Source organism: Mauremys mutica, chromosome 4 (genome assembly GCF_020497125.1).
Source record: "Mauremys mutica isolate MM-2020 ecotype Southern chromosome 4, ASM2049712v1, whole genome shotgun sequence".
In the NCBI taxonomy this organism is placed as follows: domain Eukaryota; kingdom Metazoa; phylum Chordata; order Testudines; family Geoemydidae; genus Mauremys; species Mauremys mutica.
This window is the reverse complement of record NC_059075.1, coordinates 162,318,878-162,344,854: the sequence shown is the minus strand read 5'-3', so window position 1 is coordinate 162,344,854 and position 25,977 is coordinate 162,318,878. Positions and strand designations below refer to the sequence as shown.

General features: G+C 54.7%; 1 protein-coding gene and 1 pseudogene across 1 annotated transcript; one reads left to right on the top strand and one right to left on the bottom strand.

Annotated features, from left to right (window-relative positions):
- Positions 1 to 648: 648 nt before the first annotated feature.
- LOC123369239 lies at positions 649 to 7,672 on the bottom strand (annotated as a pseudogene).
- A 10,008-nt stretch (positions 7,673 to 17,680) lies between these two features.
- LOC123370528 (serine protease 33-like) lies at positions 17,681 to 25,488 on the top strand. The gene is made up of 6 exons (XM_045017186.1): positions 17,681 to 17,750; positions 19,953 to 19,979; positions 20,076 to 20,238; positions 20,537 to 20,814; positions 23,914 to 24,065; positions 24,969 to 25,488. Exons 1-6 carry the CDS (start codon positions 17,681 to 17,683, stop codon positions 25,272 to 25,274), a joined length of 996 nt encoding a protein of 331 aa, XP_044873121.1. The 3' UTR covers positions 25,275 to 25,488.
- Positions 25,489 to 25,977: the final 489 nt, after the last annotated feature.

Here is a 25,977-nt window from a genome sequence, read left to right as displayed (position 1 = left end):
CCCGTCTGTCTGTCTGTCTCCAGCTGGGATCTTTTGTCTGTGATTGTGAGGGCTGGGACTGTCTCATAACGTGTCTCTGGGCAGCGCCTGGCACGATGGGGCCCTGATCTGACTCAAGGTATGTGCAGCACCCGGCATGATGGGGTTCCCAGTCGGTAGGGAGGGTCTGCACGGTATCCAGTGTGCTGGGAGCCCCATTCTCATCTGGGGGAGGTATATGCAGCGCCTGGGGCGATGGGGGCCCTGATCTCGGTTGGGTGGGTGTGTGGAGCACCCAGTATGACGGGGGCCCTGATCTCGGTCGGGGGTGTCTGTGCAGCGCCCAGCGCGATGGGACGGCCCCTACGCTCAGCTAAACCGTGGAGCCCATGGGAGGCTGTTGCCATGGCAGGACTGTCCCAGCGGGAGGTGGGACCAGCTGCTGCAGGGCAGTTTGCTTGCAAAGCCGATTTATTGATGATTTTCAGAGCACAAGTCAGGGGATAGAAGCGGCTGCGGGGCCTGTCCCTGTTGGCTTCCCAGTCACCCCCAGGGGGCGCTGCAGAGCTGTAGGAAAAGCAGGACGTAAGCCCCCCCCGCCCTCACCTCCCCATAGCCCTCCCCCGCCCCCCCGTGCTTCCATCCACCAGCCTCTCCAGCCGCGTCCCGCAGACCCCAGCAGCGCGGGGCCCACACCCGGTGTCAAGGGGCGGGGGTCTATAGACATCCTGAGGGGGGTCGGCCTGGCAGTGCCAGGGGCAGGTCCGCGCGTGGCTCACAGGGCTGCGAGGAGGAGGGCGGCGAGTGTCAGTGCAGCTGGAGAAGCGCTGGCAGAGGGCCCACCCCCTTCACATGCTCCTGGATCCAGCTGTCGTAGGCCGTCACCCGGGTGAAGACTCCGGGGAACTTGGGATGAGAACAGACGATTCCACTCACTTTTCTGGTCAGAAACCAGCTCACGACTCCGGCCAGGTACCAGGTGCCGCCCTGCTCACAGGCCAGAGGCCCCCCGGAGTCGCCCTAGAGAGAGAAAGAGAGAAACGGGGGTCAGGGCCCCAATTCCCGTCGCTGTCACCGTGAACATGGGGGCCCTGGTCTCAATCAGGGTCTGGGCGGCGCCTGGCACAAGGCGGCTCTGATCTCGGTCAGGGTCTGGGCACCGGAGGTGTAATACCCACAATCACTGGGAGGAAAGGCTCTCACATGGCAGAATCCCTTGTTGCTGTCCATGTACCCAGCGCAGATCATGCTGGTTTTGACTGCCTGTGGACCCAGAAATGGGTTTCGTCTCAGTGTGCTGTAACGCTTGTTGCAGGTCGCTGTGCTGAGGATGGGAACCTCCAGCTCCTGCAGGGTCTTGGGTGGTTGGAGACGCTCTGGATGGGGAGAAGCAGAGGTGCGGCAGAGTTATTCTGCCAGCCTCTGGCGCAGCAGGGAGCAGCGCTGCGCCCCACCACCCCCCCCACACACGGCCCTGATCATCCGGGACCCCAGGCCTCTAACTCAGGAGCTCAGTTGATTTAACTTCACAGAGAGAAGGCTAAGGGGTGAATTGAGCCCAGTCTATTCGTATCTACAATGCGAAGACGTGTTTAATAACGGGCTCTGCAGTCGAGCAGGGGAAGATTGAACATGATCCAGCGGCTGGAAGTTGAAGCCAGACACACTCAGCCTGGAAATGAGGTGTCAGTTTTTAACAGTGAGGGCGATTAACGGTTGGAGCAATTTACCAAGGGCAGTGGTGGATTCTCCATTTGTAAATCCAGATGGGGCGGCCAGCTCAGAGATCTGGTCTCCTTAAAGCAGCAATTCCTTCAGGGACGTTCTCTGGCTTGTGCTCTCCAGGAGGTCAGCCGAGATGGTCACAGTGTCCATGACCACCAGAGCCCTTCTCATAGGAAGGTGTGTGGCGTCTGCCCCGGGCCCCGTGCTTTGGGGGCCCTGTGGGGCACAGGACAGTCTGAGGGATTAGTGGGGGCCTGGCGCTGGCAGCAGGGGTCAGGCCTGTCTCCCTGCCCCACCGGCAGTGGTGGGAAGTGGAGCGGCACGGCTGGGAGCCAGCGGAGCAGAGCAGGTCAATGCGGGGGATGATTCCACTCCTGCTGCTGGCACCAGGCCCCGTGCTAACCCCCCCAAGGCCGCGTCGCTCAGGGGAGGGGGCTTCGGGGAAGGGGTGGAATGGGGCTGGGGAGGGGGCGGAGCAGGGGCAGGGACTTGAGGAAAAGGGAGGGGACAGAGCAGGGTACTTCTCTCCCCAACTCCCTAATGATTATGTTCTCCCAGTGCCTCTCTGAGACTTACCGCTCACTTCTACCCGTCCCCAGCCGGTGACCCAACACTTCTTCCCCACGCGGAACTGGCGGGAGGCACCTGGCAGGAAGATGGGCCGGATGAACGTGGATTTCACTGGCTCCTTCAGCCTCACCAAGGCGATGTCAGCAAACGAAGCTCCTCCTATTGTACCTGGGGTGGGGGATGATCTTCTGCACCTCGGCCAGGACCTGATTGGGGGAGGGGTTGAGGAGCTGGTGCGCTCCCAGCACTAACTGGTACTGGGAATAGGGCAGAGAGCTGGGGGAGAGAAAAGGAAAAGGGGAAGACAGTGTGATACTGAGATGCAGCCACCTCTGGGGCGGGCACAGCAGCAGAACAGCTGCACAGCACCGTGGGGATGGCTTGACCAAGAGCAGGGAGTCAATGAGGGGGCAGAGGCCACAAACAGATGTTGCTGCAACCCAAATAAGAGGAACCTGCCCCTCCCTCCCCCTGCTTCTGCCTGGGTTACTTACCGATTGAAGCAGTGAGCAGCTGACACCACCCACTGGGCCGAGATGAGGGATCCTCCACAGATGTGGTGGTATTCATGGTTTTTGTCATCATATTTTTGCACACTGACTTGCCAGGGCCATTGACCCTCCTGTGCATCCTGCCCCCCTATGATACGGCTGAACACTGCACAAACCAGGGAGTCATGTTAACATGGGACAAAGTGCACATCTCCCACCCAGAGCCAGGGAGAGAACCCAGGAGTCCTGTCTGCCTCCCACATCCGCACCCATAACCCACCAGCCCCCACTCCCCTCCCAGAGCAGCTGATAGAACCCAGGAGTCCAGACTCTTTACCTGGCTGGTCTTGACTCTCAGCACCTGCGGAGGGATGGAAATGTTGGGGAGACATTACAGAGTCAGGGCCACTGGGGGAGGAGCATCACTAGGGTCCGATTGGGGAGGGTGGAAGGCAGGGAAAAGAGCTGGAATAACCCCCACCCACCCACTGTCCTATAGCTCCTTCCATAATCTACATACTCTGCCTCAAATCATTGGTGGCTACTATGCATCAGTAGGTTTCAGAGTGAACGCTGACATGAGATGAAAGGGGGCTGCTCCCAGCTCTCTCAGGGCCACACGTCCTCCCTCCACCCAGCAAAGCCCAAGGGCGGGAGAGGGTTTGGGTGCTGAAGCTGAGAGGGTGCTGGGGCCATGGCACCTGTTGGAGTGAGTCAGAGGGGCTGCAGGGGTCATGCCGGCCTGTGTGTGTGGGGGGGTGGTGTCTCAGAGGTGGGCTCAGGGTCCCTTCATTCACAGCAGGTCCGGGGACTGGCACATCATTTCTGCCCCTCAGTGCACAGAACCTGTTCTGCTCCCGTCCCCACAAACCCTTGTACCCAGGACCTGGGAAAGAGACAGAGCCAGTCGACTGGGGCAGGATTGTCCCCCTGAGTCGATTCCACCCTCGGGGGGCAGGATGGTCCCTTCCTGTCAATTCAAACCGCAGGGGCCAGGATCGTCTCATCCAGTCGATTCCTCCCCTCAGCTCTATTCCCAACCCCAGGCTGCAGGGTCATCCCCTCTGGTCTGTTCCCTGTGGCTCTGCATCGCTCTGGATCCCTTGGTCCCTCTTACCATGCACTGGGGACGGCAGCAGCACCAGCAGCAGGAGCAGCACGGCCAGCTGGGAGCAGAGTCCCGCCATGATCCGGCCCCACAGGAGCTCTGGGTTGGGACGGCCCAGCTCAGCCTCCAGCTAGCGGAGCAGACAGCTCCTGGCTTCAAGGCAGTGAGTTATAAACCCAGCTGCAGCCGCCCCATGGGTGTGGGGTGTGATTTCTGCCAGACCACCAGCCGTGTGCACCAAGAAGCCACGGCACCTCTGAGCCCTTATCTCTGGTCCTGTGGTTCTCTGGCTTGGAGCCCCGCGTTTTCCTGTTTAAATCTCTGAAGTACAGGAAAGTGAAAGCAGAAGCTCACAGACCCTCATCTCTCCCCGACCCCTTGCGTAGCTTAACCGAGATCTGGTCCTTGCCGGGCCATACCTGTCGGGAGGAGAAATCAGGGCTGCAAGCTCCTTGCCTTGGTTTCCTGGGACCAGGGCCAGCTTTAGGAAGTGCGGAGCCCAATTCGAAACATTTTCGGCGGGGCCCTGGCAGGTACAACTAAAAAAAAAAAAAAAAAATGTAAAAAAAGCCTTTCATTTCTTAGCAACCAGTTCCCTATAAAAAGTTCTGATTTAAGGGACATGCCACGGTATGTATTTTTTGTACCAATAGGGTTACCATATGTCCGTATTTTCCCAGGAGGAATTTTTAAATTTTTAAATTTCTTCCCGGATGGTGATTTAAGAACCAAAAAGCCTGACATGTCCGGGAAAATACGGATGTATGTTAATCCTACCTAAAGTTCTTTTTTTAAAAGATGGACCTGAGTTAGAAATGAGCTCCGTTTCACATGGGTGGGTCCCCGCCACTCCCTGAGGGTGTGCTAGGGTGACCAGATGTCCCGATTTTATAGGGACAGTCCCGATTTTTTGGTCTTTTTCTTATATAGGATCTTATTACCGCCCACCCCCATCCCGATTTGTCACACTTGCTGTCTGGTCACCCTAGGGTGTGCACACGTGTGGGTCCCAGCTGCTCCCTGCCCCCCTCATTGAAGCAGGGTTACTGCCCTGGGAACTGCAAGGCACCAGTGGACATGGGGCTGGCTGGAGGGAGGGCAGGGGCTGACTGGAGGTAGGGTCTGGCTGCAGGCAGGGCAAGGGGTGTGGGGCTGGCTGGAGACGGGGATGTGGGGTGGGCTGGCTGGCTTCTGGCAGGGGAGTGCGGCAGGGGTTGGCTGGAGACAGGGAAGGGGGTGCGGGGCTGGTGCAGGCAGGGCAGGGGGTGCAGCAGGGGCTGGCTGCGGGCAGGGGTTTGGGTACAGGGGGTACAGCCCACCCTGTACGGTGAGTGCCTCCTCCTCCTCCCTCCCCCACCGGTGGTAGCTAGCAGCAGCCCGGGGCTCGGGGGCTATTTAAAGGGCCCGGGGCGCCTGTGCTTCCACCACCCCGGCCCTGTAAATAGCCAAGGGAGCCCCGGGGAAGTGGCGGGGCTCTGGCTGCTATTTAAAGGACCAGAGCGGTAGGGGCAGCTGGAGCCCCGGCCCTTTAAATAGCCCCCAGAGCCACCCGTGACCACAGGGCTCCGGGGCTATTTTAAAGGGCCCAGAGCTCCCCTGCTTCTACCACCCTGGCCCTTTAAATACCCGCGGGAGCCCCTGGGGAAGTGGTGGGGCTTCGGCCGGCTATTTAAAGGGCCGGGGCGGTAGAAGCAGCAGAGCCCTGGACTTTTTAAATAGCCCCCCGAGCCCCGCAGCCCTACCCCAAGGCTCCAGCAGTGGGGCTCTGGGGGCAATTTAAAGGGCCTGGGGCTCCAGCCACTGCTGGGAGCCCCAGGCCCTTTAAATTGCCCCCTGGGAAAGCCGGGCCACCCCGGTACAGCGCACCGGCTCTTGCCCGTACGCCGTGCTGGGGCTTGGGCGCGGGGGCCCGATTCAGTGGGAATTGGTTGAATTGGCCTAAAACCGGCCCTGCACTGGGACTGTCGCCTTTGCTGGAGGTAGCCGGGCTGGGCTTTCCTGTCCAGTGCTCGGTGCCCACGGGCTGGCCAGTGCTCTGGGGTCAGGATCCCCCAGCCAGCCAGTTCTTCCACACATGCGCCCACTCCCCCTCCCAGACGCTACCCCACCACTTCCAGGGAGCTCCCGTGCAGCCCTTTCCCCAGGCAGGTGTCGCAGGCAGCAGCCTCCCGTGCTGCTCTCGCTCGTTGGCCTCCAGCAGCCGGGGGCACCAGAGAGATGTCCTGCCCCCGCAGCAGTTTGGTGGCAGGGGGGGGTAGTAGGTGGGGAGGGGATGGTACATGGGGGGGCTATAGAAACACGCCGACACCACTGAGCTCAGTGCGGCTTTTTTCCTTTACTCTGCTGTGGCTGCTTCACTTTGCCCATCCCCCCAAAACGTCACCCCCCGGCACAGCCCTCGCTGACACATCCTAGCCGCAAACGCAGTCAGTCTCTGCAGCATCCGGCACAACAGGCCCCAATCTCAGTGAGGGGGGGTCTGTGCTGGGCCTGGCATTAACAGGGCACCTGATCTCAGTCAGGGGGGTCTGTGCAGGGCCCAGTGTGAGAGGGGCCCGATCTCAGTCAGGGGGGATCTGAGCAGGGCCTGGTGTGACGTTGCACTCCATATGGCTTATGGAAATATGCTAATGAGTGTGACTATAATGTAGCTGGAATATGCTTCATGCAAAAGGTCTCTTGTATGGTATCGTCACAAAGCTTATAATCTACGGAGTGTGGTCATCCCATTTGTACAAATGTATCATTCTTGTATCTAAAGCTAGAAATGTGAAGTATTACTCTAAAGTCCTATTGTAACTTTGCGAAGTGTGGGCCATTAATAATGGCTTGGAGTCTTGATGGCTCCCATTAACCAGGACAATTGGTTTGTAAATGGCTCTGTTTATTTGAAAGCCTTCCTGTGGGTCAGGCAGGGAAGAATGAAGGCTTGGGGGGGTCTCCCCAGGACATGTGACCATGTCACCTCGGTACTGGAATCCATCTTAAACCTGGTGCTTTTCCATTTAGATGGAACGGTGGGAAACCTAGAGAGAGACAAAGGATTCCCGCCTTGTGCCAAAGATATAAAAAGGGGGTGGAGCAGAACAGAGGGTGCTGCTAGTCATGAGGAATCCCCTAGCTACCACCTGAGCTGGAAGAAGGACTGTACCAGGGGAAGGATTGGGCCCAGACTAGAAAGGAGTCTAGTCTGTGAAAGAAGCTGATTGGAACATCTCTGAGGGTGAGATATTACCTTGTATCAGTTTCTTAATGTATTAGGCTTAGACTTGAGTGTTTTTGTTTTATTTTGCTTGGTAACTTTGTTCTGTCTGTTTTACTTTGAAACCACTTGAATCCTTAATAAAATCACTTTTGTTTATTAATTAACCCAGACTAAGTGGTTAATACCTGGGGGAGCAAACAGCTGTGCATGTCTCCCTATCAGTGTGATAGAGGGCGGACAATTTATGAGTTTACCCTGTATAAGCTTTATACAGGGTAAAACAGATTTATTTGGGGTTTGGATCCTATTGGGAGCTGGGTGTCTGGGTGCTGGAGACAGGACTACTTGCTAAGCTGTTTTCAGTTAAGTCTGCAGCTTTGGGGACGTGGTTCAGACTCTGGGTCTGTGTTTGCAGCAGGCGAGCGTGTCTGGCTCAACAAGGCAGGGTTCTGGAGTCCAAAGCTGGCAGGGCAAATGGGTCAGAGGCAGTCTCAGCACATCAGGTGACAGTCCCAAGGGGTCTCTGTGACCGAACCGGGCACACATACCTTGTGAGGTATCATTTGAAAAGTCCTTGATCTGTTGAACATTCATATCCTGTTGAGTTGTGTGTGCTGCCACTGTATGTGAAGTTATGAAGCTTTGCTATGTGTTTGTGTCACTGAAAATTGTTGTGAGGCAGGGAGACACCCACAACAAGCCTTTCAGGTACAACAACGTAGTAGCCATAAACAGCTAGACAGCGGGTCAATGGCTCATCAACACCCAGCAAGGAAAGAATCCACTTGTCCCAGGAACTGTAGACAATGGAGATTTCTCAGAGGGATCACGCATACAGTGAAGACTTCTCAGTGGGAACACGTTATACAATGGAGACTGCTTGATCCCCACTTCACAGCAAGGATCTTTCAGGAAGCTGGAAGAAACTATAAAAGCGGGGAACTGACACCTGGAAACACATCTGGAGGACAAAGACTTTGAATTAGGGAAGGGTTGGTCCCGGCCCGGGAAAGAGTCCAGCCTATGTATTGAGGATCTCTGACCAGTTTGTACCATCTGTTAGGGGGAGACTCTGCTTCATTCAAATCCTGTTTAGTTTGTAGACCTGGGACTGCTAATTTATTTTTGTTTCTTTAGGAACCCAACTCTGATGTCTGCGCTTTTTACTTATAATCACTTAAAATCGATCTGCCTGTAGTTAATAAACCTGTTTTATATTTTACCTTAAACAGTTAGTTTTGTTTGAAGTGTTGGGGAAATCTCAGCTCAGGCTGGTGCATCTCCTCTGCAAACTGAGGGAGGGGGTGAACTGGGTAATGAACTTGCACTGGACGGGCTTCTGACCACTGCCAGACAGGACAGCTCTGGGGTGCAAGGCGGAGGGGGAACTGGCTGGGGCCTCTCAACTGTTGGTTCATGAGTGGCTGAGAGAAGCATCCATGTATCTCAGATGGGCGGATCCCTGCCTGTGGGTGTCTGTGTGGGTGCAGCGCCTGCCAGAGGCCTGTGGCTTGTCACAGCATCACAGCGTGAGACGCTCACCCCAGGTTCAGTGGGGCAGAGGGCTCCGTGGCCCCACAGCCCAGGTTGCACCCCGTGAGGAAATGGCTTGGGTGAGGTTCAGAGCAACAGTCTCTAAAGGTGCAATGAACTTTACAGTCACAACAAATTTATGAGTCCGGTGTCTTCTTCCAGGACCTGGCTGTGCTGCGGGTGGGGTTCCCTGGGTTGCATTTGGGGTCTGTGTCACAGAGTGTGGAGGAGTCAGGACCCTGCACCCCCCACTTCTTGTGATTCACCGTGACTCAGCCAGCTGGTAAACAGAAGGTTTATTAGATGACAGGAACACAGACCAAAAACAGAGCTTGTAGGTACCAACAGCAGGACCCCCTCAGTCAAGTCCATCTTGGGGGACAGGGAGCCTAGATCATGGCCCTGGGTCTCCCTCCATTTCCCCAGCCAGCTCCGAACTGAAACCCCTCCAGCCTCTCCCCCAGCCTCCCCCAGCTCCTCCTCCAGCCTTTGTCCAGTTTCCTGGGGAGAAGGTGTCACCTGGCCCCATCCCCGTCCTGGGCTCAGGTTACGATGCTCAGGTATCGTCCCTCAAGTGAAGTCACACCCTGATATCCCATCCCCAATGCAGACAGTTCCCAGTAAAACTCCCCCACAACATTCCCGGGTCAGTCCTCCCCACGCCCTGCTCCGTCACAGTCTGTGTAACGAAACCCCCTCTGAACCTTCAGTTCCAGCCTCCTGCCTGGCCCCTAACCCCCTCTGAGGTGGGTTTCTTCATATATTTATTAGTGGATCTTTTATGTTTGGAACTCACTGCTGTATGAGCCCCGCTCTGTTCAGAGTGTTCTGTACCCTGCATCTCTGTGCTCGGGCTTTTTACTGCCTCTGGGTACGAACCCTCCTGTGTGATGGTCTCCTGTCTGGTATTTCCCTGTTTCTGGTTCTTTAAAGATGGGGTGAACCACTCCCTAACCTCTGCCGAGAGCCTGAGACAAGGGCTGTGAGAGGGGTGCAAGCTGGGCCCAATACACCTCAATGTGGCGCTAACTCTGATCCCTGCTAAGGGCGATTCACTTCTCAGCATCCCAATGTCTTCGCTGTGGATCCCGGGCTTTGAGGCCAGACGGCAGCGATCATATTATGAAGAGCTGCAGAGACATCAGTAAGAGCTGTCAGGTTTTCTTTGATGTATCTCAGTCGCTGGCCATGAGACCTTCCACCTTTCATTTAGGTTGGTTTCCTGTCTCATGCAGTTGGAAACCAAAAGCAGGTTCGAACTGCTCTTTCTGAGAAACAAGAGGGTTAGCTTTCAGAGTAGCAGCCGTGTTAGTCTGTATCCGCAAAAACAACAGAAGTTGTTGCAGCATCTTAGAGACTAACAAATTTATTTGAGCATAAGCTTTTGTGGGCTACAGCTCACCTCATCAGCTGCATAGAATGGAACACACAGACAGGAGATAGTTATACATACAGAGAACATGAAAAGGGTTAGCAGAATTCATACTGGCTGCAAAACAAGACAGCAAACAAAGCCCACAAAAAGCCCGGCACTGTTGCAATGCTTCTCAGGCAGGGCCGGCTCCAGCCTTTTTGCCACCCTAAGCATCCGAAGGTGCAAACAATTTGATATTTATTGGGTTGAACTTCGAGCAAGCTTAAATCCAAGTTCCTTTTTCCTTATTTTTGAATCCCAACTTACTTCCTGTTTGCCCCTTGTGACGGGTTGGATCACAGAAATGCCCTGGGAGCTGCCACCTGATGTGCCAAGACTACTTCTGCCCCTGCTTTCCCTGCCAGCTTGGGACTCCAGCACCTTGTCTTGCTGAGCCAGACATTCCCGTCTGCTCCAACACAGACCCAGGGTCCGAATTACTTGCCCCAAAGCTGCAGGTTTACCTGAAAGCAGCTCACAGAAATGTGCTTGTTGTCTTTAGCACTCAGATGCCCAACTCCCATGCGGTCTAAACCCCAATAAATCTGTTTTACGCTGTATAAAACTTATACAGGGTAAACTCATAAATTGTTCACCCTCTATAACACTGATAGAGAGATATGCAATGTTGTTTGCTCCCCCAGGTATTAATACACACTCTGAGTTAATTAATAAGTAAAAAGTGATTTTATTAAATACAGAAAGTAGGATTTAAATGGTTCCAAGTAGTAACAGACAGAACAAAGTCAGTCACCAAGCAAAATAAAATAAAATACGCAAATCTATGTCTAATCAAACTGAATACAGATAATCTCACCCTCAGAGATGCTTCAGTAAGTTTTTTCCTCGGACTGGACACCTTCCAGGCCTGGGCACAATTCTTTCCCCTGGTACAGCTCTTGTTCCAGCTCAGGTGGTAGTTAGGGGATTCTTCACGATAGCTCCTCCCCACCTTTATTCTGTTCGACCCCTTTATATATCTTTTGCATAAGGCGGGAATTCTTATTCTCTCTGGGTTTCCACCCCCCATCACTGGAAAAGCACCAGGTTAAAGATGGATTCCAGTTCAGGTGACATGATCACATGTCACTGCAAGACTTCATTACCCGCTTGCCAGCACACAGGTATGCAGGAAGACTGACAGGTAAAACAGAGCCATCTGCAGTCAATTGTTCTGGCTAATGGGAGTCATCAAGATTCCAAACCACCATTCATGGTCCACACTTTGCATAATTACAGTAGGACCTCAAACTTATAGTTCATATTTCTAGTTTCAGATACAAGAGTGGTACATTTATACAACTAGGATGATCACACTCAGTAGATTATAAGCTTTGTAACGATACCTTACAAGAGACCTTTTGCATGAAGCACATTCCAGTTACATTATATTCACTCATTATCATATTTTTATAAAACCATATAGACTGCACATCATCCCACCCCTAATTTATATAGTAATATGCTTAGCTATACCTTAACCCAGGGGTTGGCAACCTTTCAGAAGTGCTGTGCCGAGTCTTCATTTAGTCACTCTAATTTAAGGTTTCATGTCCCAGTCATACATTTTAACGTTTTTAGAAGTTCTCTTTCTATAAGTCTATAATATATAACTAAACTATTGTTGTATGTAAAGTAAATAAGGCTTTTAAAATGTTTAAGAAGCTTCATTTAAATTTAAATTAAAATGCAGAGCCCCCTGGACCGGTGGCCAGGACGCGGGCAGTGTGAGTGCCACTGAAAATCAGCTCGCGTGCCGCCTTCGGCACATGTGCCATAGCTTGCCTACCCCTGCCTTAACTGATCATTCTTCTGAAATTTACCTAACCAATCCTAACATATTGTAACATGATTAGCTAACCAATTATATCCCACCACCTTAATTGGTTTACACCCAGCAAAACTAATTATACAGCAGCCAGAAACAATCACCGAATCAGACAGAGACCATGCAAATAAACAACAGCAAAGTGGGACCTATAATGACAAAACAATAACAGAAGGGAGGATTTCACAACTACATCTAGACAGACATAAGGATTTCCCAGCTGTGTCTATTGATAAATGAGTTCTTACCAAACAGAAAACGATCAAAGTAAATTTCCTTTTACATCTTCTAGGCTCTTCCCTTTCTCTGGAGGTGATAGATCGGATCACCTACCTAACAGCCCAATAGCGCCTTATTTCAGTGTGACTAGTTTGGAATGTGAGGACGTGACCGGTCGCTTCCCGGCTTGTGGCTGCTCGCACTGCTTAGCCAAAGGCCTGAGCCTAAGAACAGGGCCTCAGAGTGTCACAGTGACAGAAGGCCCTTAAACAGATTCTTTCTTTTATACCGCTATAACTAGCTAAATGATAAACATGTAAGCAGAGTCAGGCTGAGCTCTACCCTCAGATCTGGTGGTGAATTGTGGTGAGTTGTGGAAAAGAACTTAAGGGGTTGGTCTTGTTTGCATAGACACACCCACCCTGCCTAGCATGAGCCCACATGGTCACTGTGCCTGCTGTGGGGTCCCCAGTTTCTCTGTTATTGAGGCAGGAAGAATAAAGTGTTGTTACCCTGATTATGTGAATCAAGGCCAGTGGAACTGTTTCATGACAGAGGGACTTGCCATCAACTAAGTAGCACTCGCTAGACAAGGGACATGGGTTCCAAAACCCAGTGAATTGAGAGAGAGAGAGAGAGAGAGAGAGGCAGGCAGGCAGGCAGGCAGGCAGGCAGGCTGGCTGGCTGGCTGGCTGGCTGGCTGGGGACAGGGACAGGGACAGGGACAGGGACAGGGATTTGTACCTGATGGTCAGCCTGCCCTTCTTGAGGTTTTTCTTTGCTCTCTACTGTGGAATATCAGAGCTAACTTTAATTCCGTTAGGAGACTGGTTACAGGCTGCAGACCTGAATTCACTGCAGGCCAATGGTACAACAGCACTGAGGCTCCCCTACTACAAGCTGAAGTCACTGAGTGCTGTGGGGCAGCCTGAAGGTATGCTGCAGAGCTAGTTCTGGGATGGCTGGAGTGGTTTGCAGGACAGCTTGTGGAGCGGCTCACGGGACAGCTGGAGGAGTGGAGCGGCTGGTGGAATGGCTCACGGTGAAGACTGCAGCAGAACCCCATGGAGAGGTGGGGCAGTCGGCCTTGGACCACGTAAGGTGCCCCTTAACACTGCTGTGCCTCCCCTCCCCCCCAGGCTGGGAGGTAAAACTCTGCAGATAAACTTTTGAACTCTGGGGCTGCACTGACCAGGGACAGAGACTTTTGGGTTGTTGGACTTTTGGGTGATTTTTGGGGGTTGCCGGACTTAAGACCCCGAGGGGAAAAGGACATTGCCAAACTTACTTGGGGGAGGGGGGGTCTTTTGCTCATGGTTTGTGTTGTGAATCCTGTTTGTGGTGTTTCCCCAACATAACACTGCATTGTTTCCCTCCTTTATTAAAAGGATTTTGCTACACTCAGACTCTGTGCTTGCAAGTGGGGAAGTATTGCCTCCTAGAGGCGCCTGGTGGGGGGGGGGGGTATGTAATTGTCCCAGGTCACTGGGTGGGGGCTCGAGCCGGTTTTGCATTGTGTTATTGACACGGAACCCCTGGATACTGAACCCGGCCCTTGTCGCTGCCAACTCAGATGGGCCGAAGGGTTACAAACATATACCTACATTCTTAAAATATAGGCCTTTACAGACAGGCCTGAATATCTATATCCCTAACACTGCCCAGCATCATGACATTGGGATGCAAATTCCCACCACTTATTTAATTGTTTTTTCATGGTTTTGGGGAGTTAGTCACAATTTTGGACGGGTTTGTTGGCAATCGCTCGACTCCCACAGCTTTGGAACACGATAGTCTGCATTTTTCGTATTTATAGGAAGCTTCAGTTTCTCCCAGGGGAAAACAGGCTCCAGTTTGCTCTCAGGGCAGACTAAGAGGCACAGGGGGGTGTTTGTCACCGCGTTGTCTGGGAGGAACGAATAGGGTCATTAAGAGACTGGTTGAAACTGACGTAGATGAAGAAGGGGTTCTCAGAGACAAAGCAAGCTTCACACCCATCCTCCAAGCAGACCTCCTGCAATCCTTCCCCAAACCAGCCTGGTTCCCCTGAGCTACACGCACCCAGGGATCGATGTAAGCTTCCTGCTGGTTACACACAGAGCATACAAAGTCCTGCTTCTCCAAACCCAGGGGGAGCTGAGACTGAAAGGAGCAGGATTTTTAGCTTTCAGCCCCCTTCACCAGCAGAGCCCCAAACTCTCGGTCTGGCTTTTCCCAGCATCGCACTGTTCTCACAAGATCCTGCCTCTGCCTCTGTCTCTGCTCTCCTCTGTTCTGTCTTTCGTCTCTCCTCAGCTCCCCTGTGATCTCGCTTCCCCCGCCCCTGCCTCCACCTAAACCAATCCTCAGCCCATAGCTCCTGGGCAGCTTCACACCCACCCTTTGAATGAGGTGGGGCTGTGATGAAGTAGGAATCTCCTGTCCTATTTTTAGGATGCTGATGTGTGCCTCAGTTTCCCTCTCTACGGTGCATTGCTACCCAGGAGTGAAAAAGGGTTAAAAGCCATTTTGAGGACCGAGAAGGAAACATGGGGTGTTTGAGTGACATAACTGGGGTAGGGTGCCGGGGTCATTACAAGACTGGCTGAAATGGACCCGTGTGAATGGAGGGTTGGCCAGGACAACGGAGCCCTGAGGACTGAACAACTGACGCTGATCCCCGGGGATCTCCGGCAGGCGGAGCCTGTGAACTCAGCCGGGGTCTGCCAGAGTTGGACAATGACTCTGAAGAAAGAGGGGGATCCCTTGAAGGTCGGGTGCCCTGAAGCGGTTCCTCCAAAGGTCTCTAGCAAAGCCAGGGTGCAGCGGTGATCCTGTCTGTAACGTGATAGCGTTTGAATGCCACATCCAGGGCTTCCAAAAGTGCCGGGAATGTTCTAAGTGCCAATGGCCAGAACCCTGCTGATTTTCGGGGAGGTCAGAGATGGAGAAAAGGGGCAAATGCAGCTTCTGGCTTTCTGAGCCTTCTTGTCAAGTTTTTCTCTGGCACCACAAAGGCAAGTAACTGACCCCTTGAGAATACCAGTGATCACCTGACTCCTGGAGCTCAGAGCTTTAAAAGAAAGGTGACACATCATGCGATGCCCGGTTCTCATCCAATAACCCTGGCAAAAGAGGAGAACCCAGCCTGCCATTTCAGGGTGGCAAGGGGCAGTGACAGGGGTGCCAACGCCAACCTACTGGATCCTGTTTTATCTCTCACAATTCCTCATGCACAGACTTTTATGCCCCAGCCACTGACTTCCAGGAAACGTAAATTCACGGCCTGATGGTCAGTCAAGGCTCAGATGCAAGCCCCTGACCTGGTGGAAGCCGGATCTGAGAGCAGGGCATGGCCATGCTGGACAATACAATGGCTTAGATAATCAACGGTATCAATTGTAACTGTAAGTTAGCCAAAAGTTGGCTACAGACCTGGTGTCTGCCCGCCCGGGGTAGGAATAGGCTCGGTAGCATTTAAATTTTATTTTTTGATAATTTTGACAGAGAACAATACTTATTGTTAAGCATTTTTTTCTGTTTTTATCTGTTTAATTTTGTTCAGTTGCAGGAAATGATGGGTGGGGGAGGCGGGGGCAGTCAGGCAATTATTTTACTGATAGCAAATGCTATCCAAAGCGTCTAAGCTTTATAACGCATGAACGCAAAATGTGAACACCACACGTGAAAATATACAAAGTAAATCTCAAATCAGACCTCTTCATTCACTAGCCCGTTTGTAACAAGCCTAATTCAGAAATCTAAATCGTTGGATTCTGACTCTAAGTTTTCAAACAGCATTTTTCTTATGTAAAAAGCGACAAAGAGTCCTGTGGCACCTTGTAGACTAACAGACGTACTGGAGCATGAGCTTTCGTGGGTGAATACTCAATTGCATCTGACAAAGTGGGTATTCACCCATGAAAGCTCATGCTCCAGTACGTCTGTTAGTCTATAAGGTACCACAGGACTCTTTGTTGCTTTTCACAGATCCAGACTAACATGGCCACCCCTCTGATACATTTTTCTTATGTTTCCTATTGGTAAATTTTGATGATTGCCGATGGAAATATTTGCTCATCAGTTGGGGTGGATGCAGTGAAATTGACGTTTACCGGTAACAATCTGATCCTTCCAAGCATAGTGATTAATTAAAGTCCAGGATCAGAAGTCAAAAAGACCTTGACAAATGGGAGAGCTGGTCTGAAATCAACAAGAAGAAATTCAGGAAAGACGAGCACAAAGTAGGAAGGAAAAATCAAATGCACAACTACAAAATGGAGAATCGCTGCCTGGGGGTTGTATTTCTGGAAAGGACCCGGGGGCTAGAGCAGATCTCAAATTGAATCTGAGTCAACAATGGGACGCTGTTGCAAAAAAAGGCGAATATCTTTTGGGGCTGTATTAAAAGCAGTGTTGTCAGGAAGACATGGGAGGTCATTTGCCCACTCTATGGTGAAGTCTCAGGGGGCAGAGTGTGCTGAATTCAGGACACCGCACATTAGGAAAGATGTGGACAAATTGAGGGGTCCAGAGGAGAGCAACATAAATGATCAAAGGTTCAGAAAACAGGGCCTATAAGGTTTAGGGGGAGGGATAGCTCAGTGGTTTCAGCATTGGCCTGCTAAACCTAGGGTTATGAGTTCAATCCTTCAGGGGGCCACTTAGGAATCTGGAGTAAAAATCAGTACTTGGTCCCGCTAGTGAAGGCAGGGGGCTGGACTCAATGACCTTTCTGGGTCCCTTGCCATTCTAGGAGATAAGTATATCTCCATGTGTTATTATAACTGACCTTGTTTAATCTTGAGGTTGAAGGGAAATCTAGATTAGATATTAGGAGGAGCTTTCTAAGGCTAAGGGTAGTTAAGGTGTCTGGAACAGGGTTTCGAGGGAGGCTGGGGAATATATCTGTCATTGAAGGCTTTTAAGAACAGGTTGGACAAGCATCTGCCAGCTGGCCACTTCCTGACACGGGCCAGAGACAGGAGACCTGGGTGGAAAGCAGGTTGGGAGCTTCCATGTTGCCACCAGCGGTTTGACTGCCTGTAGTAGGCCAAGCAGGGAGAAGCAATTTAAATATCATGTGGGTTGGCAAAGGAACCCCCACCCCCACCAGCCAAACTTCCCCCGGGGGGAACAGAGAAGAAGCAGATCCTGCCCCCGGGGCTGGCGGGGGCGGGGGCGGGGGGGGACGGACGGAAGGACCAGAGGGGATGAGCCTGACCCAGTGGCCTGGCTCTGTCCCTTTCCCAGGGCCTGGGCTCGTGGGTTTGTAGGTCTGGGGGATGTGAGGAAAAGAGACTCTGTGCAGAGGGGAGCCGGGCTGTGAACGGGCGTGTCTCACAATGGGGTGGGGCGCAGAGATGAGGGTTCATGAGCTTCTGCTTTCAATTTCCTGTGAATCAGAAATGTAACCGCTGGGCTCCGAGCCAGACAGCTGGAGAACCAGAGTCCGAGGTGCCATGGCTTCCTCAGCATCAGCACATCTGGCCAAAATCAGCCCCCACACCCACGGGGCGGCGGCTCCCGCTGGGTTTAGAACCCGCTGCCTCGAAGCCAGAGCTTCTTGCTCCGCCGGCTGGAGGCTGAGCTGGGCCGTCCCGACCCAGAGCTCCTGTGGGACCGGATCATGGCGGGACTCTGCTCCCAGCTGGCCGCGTTGCTCCTGTTGCTGGTGCTGCTGCCGTCCCCAGTGCATGGTAAGAGGGAGCAAGGGATCCAGAGCGATGCAGAGCCATGGGGAACAGACCAGAAGGGGAAGATCAGATCCAGATCCTGCCCCAGTGGACTGGCTCTGACTCTTTCCCAGGGCCTGGGTTTGTAAGTTTGTGGGTCTGGGGGCACATGAGGAAAACAGATCCTACCCAGAGAGGGGCAGAAATGACAGTGCCGGTCCCCAGGCCCTGGTGTGCATGAAGGGACCCTGTTCCCCACCGCCCCAGACATCACCGGCTTGACCCCTCCCACCCCTCTGACTAACCCCCCACAGGAGCCACTGCCTCCAGTCCCCCTCCCATTTGTTGTGCCCCAATCTCCTGCCCTCAGGCTTGGCTGGGTGGAAAGAGCACGTTTGGCCCTGAGAGAGCTGAGCGCAGCCCTCGTTCATCTCATGTCGATGTTCACTCTGAAACCTATTGACACATGGTAGCCACCTACAATTTGGGGTGCGGTATGGGGATTATGGGAGGAGCTATGGGACAGTGGGTGGGGCTTGTATTCCAGCCTGATAAGAACATAAGAACGGCCATCCTGGGTCAGACCAAAGGTCCATCTAGCCCAGTGTCCTGTCTGCCGACAGTGGCCAATGCCAGGTGCCCCAGAGGGAATGAACAGAACCGGGAAGCATCCAGTCACCTGTCACCCATTCCCAGCTTCTGGCAAACAGAGGCCAGGGACACCATTCCTGCCCAACCTGGCTAGTAGCCATTGATGGACCTGTCCTCCATGAACTTCTCTAGTTCTTTTTTGAACCCTGTCGTGGTCTTGGCCTTCACAACATCCTCTGGCAAGGAGTTCCACAGGTTGACTGTGCGTTGTGTGAAGAAATACTTCCTTTTGTTTGTTTTAAACCTGATGCCTATTAATTTCAACCTCTAGTTCTTGTGTTATAGGCAGTAGTAAACAACACATCCTTATCTATTTTCTCTGCACCAGTCATGATTTTATAGACCTCAACCATATCTCCCCTTAGTCGTCTCTTTTCCAAGATGAAAAGCCTCAGTTTTATTAGTCTCTCCTCACACGGAAGCCGTGCCAGACCCCTAATCATTTTTGCTGCTCTTTTCTGAACCTTTTCCAATTCCAATACATCTTTTGTGAGTGGGGCGACCACATCTGCACGCAGTGCTCAAGATGTGGGCATACCATAGATTTATACAGAGGCAATATGATATTTTCTGTCCTATTATCTATCCCTTTCTTAATTATTCCCAGCATTCAGGTGGCTTTTTTGACTGCTGCTGCACATTGAGTGGACGTTTTCAGAGAACTCTCCACAATGAGTCCAAGATCTTTCTTGAGTGGGAACCGCTAATTTATACCCCATCATCTTATATCGATAGTTGGGATTATGCTTTCCAATGTGCATTACTTTGCCTTTATCAGCATTAAATTTCATCTGCCATTTTGTTGCCCAGTCACCTAGTTTTGACAGATCCTTTGTAGCTCTTCGCAGTCTGCCTGGGACTTAACTATCTTTAATAATTTTGTATTATCTGCAAATGTTGCCACCTCACTGTTTAGCCCCTTTTCCAGATCATTTATGAATATGTTGAATAGGACCGATCCCAGTACAGACCCCTGGGGGACACCACTATTTACCTCTCTCCATTCTGCAAACTGACCATTCATACCCACCCTTTGTTTCTTATCTTTTAACAAGTTAACAGTCATTGAGAGAATCTCCCCTCTTACCCCGCTGCAGCTTAATTTACTTAAGAGCCTTTGGTGAGGGACCTTGTCAAAGGCTTTCTGAAAATCTAAGTACACTATATCCACCGGATCCCCTTAGTCCACATGCTTGTTGACCTCCTCAGCGAATTCTAGTAGATTGGTGAGGCATGATTTCCCTTTACTAAAACCATGTTGACTCTTCCTCAACAAATTATAATCATCTATAAATCTGACAATATTGTTCTTTATTATAGTTTCAGCCAGTTTGCCCGGTACTGAAACCAGGCTTACGGGCCTGTAATTTCTGGGATCACCTCTGGAGTCACATTAGCTAATCTTCCATTCATTGGGTCCAGAAGCTGACTGAAATAATACATACCACAGTTATATACCACAGTTAGTAGTTCCGCACCTTCCATCATCCTGCCTTCCTTCGGATCCTAATGCCGCTCCTGTCCCTATGGCCCTGATGCTGTAATGTCTTCCCGACATTTCTGTTCCCTCCATAGGTGCTGAGGAGAGTCAAGACCAGCCAGGTAAAGACTCAGGACTCCTGGGTTCTATCTTTAGTTCTGGGAGGGGGAGAGGTGTGCACCTTGTCCTGTGTTAACATGGCTCCCTGGTTTGTGCAGTGTTCAGCCGTATCACAGGGGGGCAGGATGCACAGGAGGGTCGATGGCCCTGGCAGGTCAGTGTGCAGGAATATGATGTCAAAAAAAATGAATACGACCACATCTGTGGAGGATCCCTCATCTCAGCCCAGTGGGTGGTGTCAGCCGCTCACTGCTTCAGTCGGTGAGTCACCCTGGCAGGGGATCCCAGGCTGCCCTGACTTGGTTTGCAGTGACATCTGTCTATGGTCTCAGCTCCATGGCTGACTTCCTGCTCTTGGTCAGACTATCCCCATGGTGCAGTGTGACGGTTCCCCTGCTGCCCCCACCCCAGAGCTGGCTGCATCTTTGTGCTGGGTGAGGCATCGCGTTGCTGTGTGGCTGTTCCCCAGCATCTCTGCCCCAGAAGTGGCTGCATTTTTGTCTATGTTCACAATCTATCTTTCCTCCTTGATCAGTATTTTCTGCCCCTCCTCTCCCAGCCATCTCAGTGAATCTAGTTATTGCGTGAACCTGGGGGAGTACCAGCTCCCCAATGCCTCCCGCACCTGCATCTCGTCCCCCGTGCGTCGCTTCATCAGCCACCCCGACTACAACCAGAGCCCGTTCTTCGCCGACATCGCCCTGGTGCAGCTGATGGAACCTGTCAACTTCACAGACACCATCCGCCCCGTCTCCCTGCTGGGCCCCTCCACCCAGTTCCCAGCCGGGGAAAAGTGCTGGGTCACGGGCTGGGGGAATACCGGGCCAGAGTGTAAAGGTGAGGGGGGATGGGAGCTTGGTGGGTCTAATGCAGGGGTCTCAAACTCAAATGACCCCGAGGGCCGCATGAGGACTAGTGCATTGGCCCGAGGGCCGCATCACTGACACGCCCCCTTGCTGCCCCTGGCCCCACCCCCAATCCACCCCTTCCATGAGGCCCCGCCCCTGCCCTGTCTCTTCTCCACCTCCTCCCCTAAGCACAGGCAGTTTTAATAAATATATACACTCAGTAATGCACCTCACTCAAAGGACAAAACACGCACTTAGATTTACTGCCTAAGGCTCTGGGAGGGAGTTTGGGTGGGGGAGGGGGTCTGGATGCAGGCTCTGTGCTCGATGCAGGCTCCAGGCTGCGGCAGGGGGTGGGGGTGCAGGCTTTGGGACGGAGTTTGGGGATAGGAGGGAGTGCAGGGGTGAGGGCTGTGGGGCTGAGGGTGAGGGGTACATGATGCAGGAGGGGGCTCAGGGCTAGGGAAGAGGTTGGGCTGTGGGTGAGGGCTGTGGATGAGGGGTTCATGATGCAGGAGGGGGCTCAGGGCTAGGGCAGAGGTTTGGAGTGTGGGGTGAGGGCTGTGGATGAGGGGTTCATGATGTGGGGGCGCTCAGGGCTGGGGCAGAGGATTAGGGTGCGGGGGGATGAGGGGTTCATGATGTGGGGGCACTCAGGGCTGGGGCAGAGGATTAGGGTGCGGGGGGATGAGGGCTCTGGCTGGGGCTGAGGATTAGGGTGCAGGGGGATGAGGGGTTCATGATGTGGGGGCGCTCAGGGCTGGGGCAGAGGATTAGGGTGCGGGGGGATGAGGGGTTCATGATGTGGGGGTGCTCAGGGCTGGGGCTGAGGATTAGGGTGCAGGGGGATGAGGGCTCTGGCTGGGGCTGAGGATTAGGGTGCAGGGGGATGAGGGGTTCATGATGTGGGGGTGCTCAGGGCTGGGGCTGAGGATTAGGGTGCGGGGGGAATGAGGGCTCTGGCTGGGGCTGAGGATTAGGGTGCAGGGGGATGAGGGCTCTGGCTGGGGCTGAGGATTAGGGTGCAGGGGGATGAGGGGTTCATGATGTGGGGGTGCTCAGGGCTGGGGCTGAGGATTAGGGTGCGGGGGGAATGAGGGCTCTGGCTGGGGCTGAGGATTGGGGTCGGGGGGATGAGGGGTTCATGATGTGGGGGCGCTCAGGGCTGGGGCAGAGGATTAGGGTGCGGGGGATGAGGGCTCTGGCTGGGGCTGAGGATTAGGGTGCAGGGGGATGAGGGGTTCATGATGTGGGGGTGCTCAGGGCTGGGGCTGAGGATTAGGGTGCGGGGGGAATGAGGGCTCTGGCTGGGGCTGAGGATTAGGGTGCGGGGGGATGAGGGGTTCATGATGTGGGGGCGCTCAGGGCTGGGGCAGAGGATTAGGGTGCAGGGGATGAGGGCTCTGGCTGGGGCTGAGGATTAGGGTGCAGGGGGATGAGGGGTTCATGATGTGGGGGTGCTCAGGGCTGGGGCTGAGGATTAGGGTGCGGGGGGAATGAGGGCTCTGGCTGGGGCTGAGGGTTTGGGGTTGGAGAGGCTCAGGGTAAGGGCAGCCTGCCTTGCCAGTACTGGCGGTGGCCAGGCACTAGGACCCTGCGGCAGCAGACAGCAAATCTGCTGGGAGCCCTCCGGGCAGCAGGCAGGGGAGAGGTGCGCTGCCTTCTGTCAGGCAGGGACGCGACACGATGCGACGCGGCAAAGGGGGGGTCACGCGGAGGGGGGGTGGCAGGCGGGGGCTGGGACCTGCTCCAGGCAGGGTCGCGGCGGCGGGGGGAGACCTGCGGTGGCCGGGGCCAATCCAGGCAGGACCGGGGGGGGGGGGGCGGGAAGAGACCCAGCTCCAACTATTGCTGGAGCAGGGCGCCCAGCCCTGAATATTGCTGGGGCCCGGGCCCCACACAAATATATAACCTGCCGCCCATGCTCCCGGCCCGGCCCAGCCCCGGCGGGTCCCGCTTCCCTTCCCCCGGCCCAGCCCCGGCGGGTCTCGCTTCCCTTCCCCCGGCCCGGCCCGGCCCCGGCAGGTCTCGCTTCCCTTCCCCCCCCCAGCCCAGCCCCGGTGGGTCCCGCTTCCCTCCCCCACCCCCCGGCCCGGCGGGTCTCGCTTTCCCCCCCCCTTACCCGAGCGCGTCTCCGGCGAGGCCTGAGCTCCGTCCCGCTCAGAGCCGCGTGGTGAGGGGGCGGGGCTGGGAGCTCCACGCCGAGCGCAGCGCTCAGCCCAGAGCTCCCAGCCCCGCCCCCTCCCCACGCGGCTCGGATGGGGCGGGGCTCAGGCGCTCGGACGGCGACTCGGCGCTCTATGTGCCGAGGCTCCAGGAGAGGGGCGGAGGCGGGAGCCTCCGCTTTTCTCTTGGGGGCCCCTGCGGAGCTCCCCTGGGGAGCTCCGCGGGCCGCAGGGAAGAGCTCCGCGGGCCGCATGTTTGAGACCCCTGGTCTAATGGGTGATTGGGGGTGATCTGAGAGCCCTTCCTCTGAGCTCGAAACACACAGGGCTGTGTAGCCACGAGGGACATCCTGTGCATGCTCACACACACACACACACACACACACACACTCTCGCTCTCTGCCCTGTCCTCTCCATCAGGGGGCAGCACTGCGCGTGCTCACACACACACACACACACACACTCTCACTCTCTGCCCTGTCCTCTCCATCAGGGGGCAGCACTGCGCGCGCTCACACACACACACACACACACACACTCTCACTCTCTGCCCTGTCCTCTCCATCAGGGGGCAGCACTGCGCGCGCTCACACACACACACACACACACACTCTCACTCTCTGCCCTGTCCTCTCCATCAGGGGGCAGCACTGCGCGCTCTCGCTCTCTCTCTCTCTCTCACACACACACACACACACACTCTTCCCCGTCCTCTCCATCAGGGGGCAGCACTGCGCGCGCTCACACACAATCTCCCCTGACGGGGACGTTTATGCGCACTCTGATCTGCAGCCCCTGGATTGTGATGTTGCTCACATGCCCAGCCGCCGTGTTACACTAGGAGAGATTTTCCCCAGCCCGTCCCCGTCTTTTCCAGCTCCCTCGGCATCCCCGAGGCTCCATCCCCGACTCTCTCATTCCAGATGCACTTCAGCCACCCCAGACTCTCCAGGAGGTGCAGGTTCCTCTCGTCGATGTGTCGACCTGCAGAGAACACTTTAGGGAACAGAGCCACTGGATCCAAGATGACATGCTGTGCACTGGGGCCAGGGGTGACCCTAATGGCCCCTGCAAGGTGGGCTTCTTGGCTTAGGAGGGCAGCACTGGGGCTGCTTGAAATTATCTGGCACATTTTTCTGTTTGCAAATATTGGCCCTTCCTCCCCAGCTCTCAAACAAGGCCCAGGTGGGTGATGTTTTAATTTGATCTTCTGCCGCGTCTCATTGATGGAGAAAGCAGCTCTCCTAGCACCAGTGCATTCTGGGAGATCTCACAAGTCACCATAGGAATGGGGGGGAAACTCTCTGAGCTCTGGCCCCACCAAACTGAGAAGGTTAAACGTAACGTGAGCTTAATGCCAGAAAAAACAAACCTAACAAGGGTGGAAGCTCTGCCCCAGCACTGCGGCAGGACATGGCATGGGAAGGAAATGAGTTTTATCCCCAGCTCTGGGAGGGAGTGGGGGCTGGTGGTTAGAGTGGGGGGGGGCTGGGAACCAGGACTCCAGGGTTCTCTCCCTGGTTCTGGGAGAGGAGTTGGGTCGAGTGGGTTAGAGCAGCAGGGGCTGGGAGCCAGGACTCCTGGGTTCTCTCCCTGGTTCTGGGAGAGGAGTAGGGGCTAGTGGGTTAGAGCGGGGCTGGGAGCCAGGACTCCTGGGTTCTGTCCCCGGCTCTGGGAGAGGAGTTGGGTCCAGTGGTTAGAGCAGCAGGGGCTGGGAGCCAGGACTCCTGGGTTCTCTCCCTGGTTCTGGGAGAGGAGTGGGGGCTAGTGGGTTAGAGCAGGGCTGGGAGCCAGGACTCCTGGGTTCTATCCCCAGCTCTGGGAGGGGAGTTGGGTCGAGTGGGTTAGAACAGGGGGGCTGGGAGCCAGGACTCCTGGGTTCTCTCCCTGGTTCTGGGAGAGGAAAAACAGGAGGCACTTTGTGGGAAGGGAGGCAAAGGGGCTGCCCTTGTTGACCCTAGTGTCCCTCTCTCTCTAGTTTGACTCCGGGGGGCCTCTGGTCTGTCAAAGGAACGGCAGCTTCGTCCTGACGGGGATCATCAGCTGGGGCAGAAACTCCTCACCCCCGCTCCCCAAGGTGTACGTCCAGGTCCCAGTCTATGTCAACTGGATCCAGAATGTCACGGGTGGCGCTGGCCTCTCCATCGTCTCTCCTGCCGTACTCAGTGCCGGTACCGCCAGTACCACCCCGCCGGGGCCCTGCAGCAACGGCTTAGTCTGCTCATGCCTAGCGCTGGCTCTGGCTGCACCGCTCCTTGCTGGGCTGCTGCTGCCGGCCCTGTGACCTGCCCCTTGGGGCTCCCCCCCGCGCCAACCCCCCGGCCCAGACGCAGCCCCAGGTAACATGGCAGCCCCCCGCCAGCAGGGGTGTGTATAGACCCCCCCCCTTGGCACCAGGTGTGGGCTCCGCATTGCTGGGGCCTGGGGGACACGGCTGGGAGAGGGTGGTGGACGGAAGCTCAGGGGGTCGCTATGGGGAGTGGGCACAGGGGGTCATATCCAGCCCTTCCTGCAACGCTGCAGCACACAGACCCCGGGGGTGACTGGGAGGCCGGTGGGGAAGGGCCTCGCAGCCGCTTTGATCCGGCCACTTGTGCTCCGAAAATCATCAATAAATCGGCTTTGCAAACTCTGTCTCCTCCCGGCAGCAGCCGCGACCTGTCTGGCAGCAGCTGGCGCTGCCTCCCGCTAGGGTCAGTCCTGCCGCCGCCATTGCTTGGGATGAGCTGTGGGACAGCAGAGTGTGGGGCTGCCCATCGCGCCAGGTGCTGCGCAGACCCCCCCCGAGATTGGGGCCCCCGTTGTGTCAGGTGCTGTACAGACACTGACCAATCTCAGGGCCCCTGGGCACAGACACGCCCCCTCACCCCCAAATAAGCTCAGTCCCTGCATCATGCTGGGCACTGCCCAGACCTCCTCCCCCACCAAAACCTGGGTCCCCATCGTGGCACTGACTCGCCAGAGCAAGTGGGAATTTTATGAACTAT